Source organism: Penaeus vannamei, chromosome 27 (genome assembly GCF_042767895.1).
Source record: "Penaeus vannamei isolate JL-2024 chromosome 27, ASM4276789v1, whole genome shotgun sequence".
NCBI lineage: Eukaryota > Metazoa > Arthropoda > Malacostraca > Decapoda > Penaeidae > Penaeus > Penaeus vannamei.
Window position 1 is genome coordinate 31,442,930 of NC_091575.1, and position 5,000 is coordinate 31,447,929.

At 36.9% G+C, this 5,000-nt stretch overlaps 1 protein-coding gene across 1 annotated transcript in view; it reads left to right on the forward strand.

Moving 5' to 3' along the window:
* LOC138866921 (crustacean calcium-binding protein 23-like) overlaps positions 1-5,000 on the forward strand; it is a 21,168-nt gene that overhangs the window by 14,627 nt on the left and 1,541 nt on the right. Inside the window, exons 3-4 of the mRNA XM_070141186.1 lie at positions 2,460-2,637; positions 4,162-4,371. Of these exons, the coding sequence (XP_069997287.1) occupies positions 2,460-2,637; positions 4,162-4,371 (388 nt within the window). The remainder of the gene's footprint in view (positions 1-2,459; positions 2,638-4,161; positions 4,372-5,000) is intronic.

Here is a 5,000-nt window from a genome sequence, read left to right on the forward strand (position 1 = left end):
AAAATACTGGGAAATACATAACAGAAAGAACATACACATTCGAGGAAGAGAAAACGTTATATACCGGTAGTCTCTGGTCACGTGATGTTGCGTGGGCTGACTGTAAGCGCAGAATATTGATTATTAATGAGTGTTATTACTGTATTTCTTCATACATTGCTGTGCTTTTCGTTTTTTTTTTCTTTTCGTTGTGTTCATGTATGTACGTGTTCAGGATTTTGTACATTTCGTGCATTTGTATAACCCTGTGTGTATTTGTTTTGTACTTTTGATTTTTTTTTTTCGGAAACTTTTTTTATTGAAGGTAGATTCGACGAAAAAACTGTTTATGAAAAAAGATTGAAAAGCTGAAGATAAAAAATAATTATTTTGTTTTGCTGCTTTAACATTTCCGTGTCAGTTCAGCGTAAATTGTATTTATGATTCAATGTAGATTCTCTTTTCAATCATATTTTTCTTTCTAATGATATTGTAATAGTTCACAAACAAAATTACAATCTACAATAAACAAACAGACATCATCATCAACATCAATATCATCAAAAACAATAACATCAACAACATCATCATCAACATGAACAGCATCATCATCAACAACAACATGAACAACAACAACACGAGTACACAGTTGAAGTGAAACACGATACTAACGGAAAAATATTAAACAGTGACATTTCAAGTCCTCGATTTTCCTACCTGATGATGAGTTCAATCTCCGCTCGAAACGTGGCATTTTAAATTGCTGCTTTAATATAGTTGCTCCAAATATCGTAGAAAGTTCATATCTTTAACACAGCAGAACACAACATAACAGTGTTCATTGGCTAGGTAATAACGTGAGAGATGCTACACAATATTTTTCTTCTTCTGTTCTTGTGTAACGTGATATTCCATAATCAACTTGTTTTTTTTTTCTGTTGGTGTATAACGAGAAAGATACTTCATAATCAACTCATTTTTCCGTTCTTGTATAAAATGACATTCAGTTTTTAGTTTATTTTTTTATGATCGTGTTTAACGAGAAAGATACTTCATAATCAACTCATTTTTTTACCGTTCTTTTATAATAAGACCTTCCATAATCTTTTTATTATGTTCGTGTGTGACGTGAAAGGTACTCCATAATTTATATTTTATTCTTGTCGCACGGTATTATATCTCTTTTATGACCTATACAACTAAGCTAATTGTTAATTAAACAGTATTCGAACATCAACAACAAAGATTGACTCGTTACTCGAAACAACGGAACGAAGCAGATAAAAAAAATCACTTCAACACTGGTAATGATTCATTTCAATACCCTCCCCCCACCCCCCAACCACTCTCCCTATCACCCACAACCTCCCCCCCCCAAAAAAAAAGAGGAAAAAATAAATCACTAATTAGTCAGCCCTTAATAATATTTTGGCTTGTTTTCAATATCAATTAACCAGGGGCTTCATTATTCCAAACAATCCTTCATTATTATCGTAACTCCCACACAGCGGCATTTGGTCCTCTATAGCGAGAGGTTTCGCTTTATCGGCCCAAAAGGTCATTAATATTCATCAAAATTACTCTCTTTATTCATCGTCAAAATTAAACTTTTTATTCGAGTGATTCTTCCTTCTGATCCTGCTTAATGGGGGTCGATTTAGGGGTCAGGTCAATGGTTATCATCCTCATTAATGATGATGATGAGTGATAATAAGGATTATCATTATTGTTATCATTATTGTTTTGTTATTATTGTTGTTGTTGTTCTTATTGTTATTATCATTATTATTGTTATTATTATTATCATTATCATTACAATCATCTCTGTTGTTATGATCATTATCATTACTATCATCTTTATTATTATCATCATTATCATTACTGTCATTATTATTATTATTATTATTATCATTATTATTATTATTATTATTATTATTATTATTATTATTATTATTATTATTATTATTATTATTATTGTTACCATTAATATTAACAATATTACTTACCTTCATAAATACCCTAATGGACTAATGATTAATTCTCTCTTTAATGAATTATTGATGATGATGAAAAAATAATAATGATAATGAAAATGATAATAATAATGATAGTAATAAGGATAATGATAGTAATTATAATAATGATAGTAATGATAATAGTAATGGTAATAATCATAATGATCATCAAAATAATGAAAACAATAGTATAACTGATAGTAATGATAATGATAATAATGATAATGATACTAATAATGATAATGATACTAATAATGATAATAATATTACTAATAACAAAACAGCAACAATGATAATGATAATAATGATAATGGTAATAATAATGATGCTAATGACAATAACAAAAATGATAATATTAATGAATAGATAACAACCATACAGTACCAGACAATAACCAACCAACCATTTATCAACAACTAACAACTCCAAACTCCAAACAACTTATTTCCAAACCACCTCCTTCAGGCTGTTCCGCCGCCTGGACAAGGACCACTCCTGGACCCTCTCGAAGGACGAGCTCAGCAAGGGCGTGGCGCAGTTCGGCCTCGACTTCTCCGAGGGCGACGTCACCAAGCTCTTCGCCGCGTTCGAGAAGGACGGGCAGTCGGGCATCAACTACGAGGAGTTCCTGGATGCCCTGAGGGTGGGTTGGGGAAAGAGGGGATTGAGGGAGGGTGGGGGAGAGGGGATTGAGGGAGGGTTGGGGAGAGGGGATGGGTGGATTGGGGTGAGGGGATGGGGTGGAGTTGGGGAGAGAGGATGGGTGGGGGGAGAGGGGAGGGGGTGGGTTGGGGAGAGGGGTGGGAGGCAGGGAAGTGGAGGGGAGTAGAATAGGTAGAGAGGAAGAGTGAGAAAGACAAAGGAAGAATAAGAGAGAGAATGAGAGAGAGAGAGAGAGATAGATAGATAGATAGATAGATAGAAAGAAAGAGACAGAGATGAAGAGAAAGAAAGAAATAGAAATTTACAATTTTTTTATTAACACCCTCATGACCTATAAGCATGTCAGAGAGACCGAGAAATAGAAAAAAAATGTTAGATAGGCCTACAATCACACTCAAATGATCAATAATCGTGTTAGAGAGAGAGAAAGACCTTTATGGCCTGTGGCGATATTTACAACCTCAACCTCAACCTCCTCCTTTCAACTATATTTCATGCCCAACCTCCTCCTTCAACCATACTTCAACCTCGTCTTTCTCCTTTCAACTTCCTCCTCCTTCTCCACTTCAACCTCCTCTTTCTCCTTTCAACCTCCTCCTCCTCCTTCTCCACTTCAACCTTCTCCTCAACCACTTCAACCTCCTCCTTCAACCACACTTCAACCTCAACCTCCTGCTCCTTCTCCTCCTTCTAACCATACTTCAAAATCCTCTCCTCCTCAGCCACTCCAGCCACTTCAACCTCAATCCTCAATCTCCTCCTCCAACCACTTCACCCTCTTTCTCCTCCTCCTCCTTCAACCAACTTCAACCTCAACCTCAACCTCCTTCTCCTCCTTCAAGCCATATCACTCCCTTCTTCTCCTCAACCTTCAATCCCCTCAACCACTTCTCCCTCATGGCTCTCGTGCTCCTTCAACCTCAATCCTCAATCCTCTTCCTCCAACCACTTCACCCTCCTCCTCCTCCTTCAACAATACTTTAACCTCCTCCCTCCTCCTTCAACAATATTTCAACCTCCTAATCCTCTCTCAACAATACAACCTCCTCCTCCTCCCTCCTCCTCCAACCACTTCAACCTCCTCCCCTCCTCCTTCAACGGCCTTTAACCTCCCTCCACTTTTCCAACCACTTCCAACCTCCTCCTCCAACCACTTTGCAACCTCAACCTCAACCTCCTCCTCCTCCTTCCAACCACTTCGAACCTCCTCCTTTCAACCATTTTAATCCCTCAACAACCTCCTTCTCCACTTCAACCTCATCCTTCCAACCACTTCACCCTCCTCCTCCTCCTCCTCCTTCAGCAATACTTCCAACCTCCTCCTCCTCCTTGAACCACTTCCAATCCTCCTCCCTCTCCTTCCTCCTCCTCATTCCTCCACTTCAACCTCCTCCACCTCCAACCATTTTAACCTCAACCTCCTTCTCCTCCTCCTCCTCCAACCACTTCAACCTTTTCCTCCCCCAACCATTTTAACCTCCCCCCCCTTCTCCTCCCCCTGCAGCCAAGCATGACCGCCCCCCGCAAGGAAGCGGTGGAGGCCGTCTTCAAGCACCTGGACAAGACGGGCGACGGCGTGGTCACTCTGGCGGACCTCAAGGGCGTCTACTCGGCCAAGAACCACCCGAAGGTCCTCAAGAAGGAGGCCACCGAGGAGGAGCTGCTCACCAAGTTCCTCAACATGTTCGAGAGTAACACCTCCGTGGATGGGAAGGTGAGGGTTGAAGAAAAATAGATTTGTTGTTATTGTTATTTATTTATTTATTTGTTTGTTTGTTTATTTATTTGTTTGTTTGTTTATTTATTTATTTATTTATTTGTTTATTTATTTATTTGTTTGTTTGTTTGTTTGTTTATTTATTATTATTATTTTTGGGGGGGGTGAGGTTTGTGTGATTGTTGTGATTTTTTTTATTTTTTTATTTTTGTTTGTTTGTGTTTTGAGTTTATGTGTGATTGTTATTTTTTATTTACTTTTTGATTTTTTTTGTTTGTATGTTTTGACGTAGAATTATCGTTTACTTTTTTGTGTGTTTTGAGTTCGAGTGATTGTTATCATTTTTATTTTATTTATTATGTTTTTTTTATATAGAATTATTTGTCTGTTAGTTTAGTTATGTTTATTTCCTTGGTTTATTCGTTATGTGTAATTATGCATTTTTAAAATTGTCTTGCTACTATTTATCTATATTAATTCACTGCATATGTTGATCGATATTGTATTTATTTATTAATCTCTATTTTATTGATCTTATTTCATATTCTTTACTTGTTGAATACGTATTATTTCTCTATCTAATTTTATACACATCATTTGTCGTATAAACATTTCACTTTATTTTC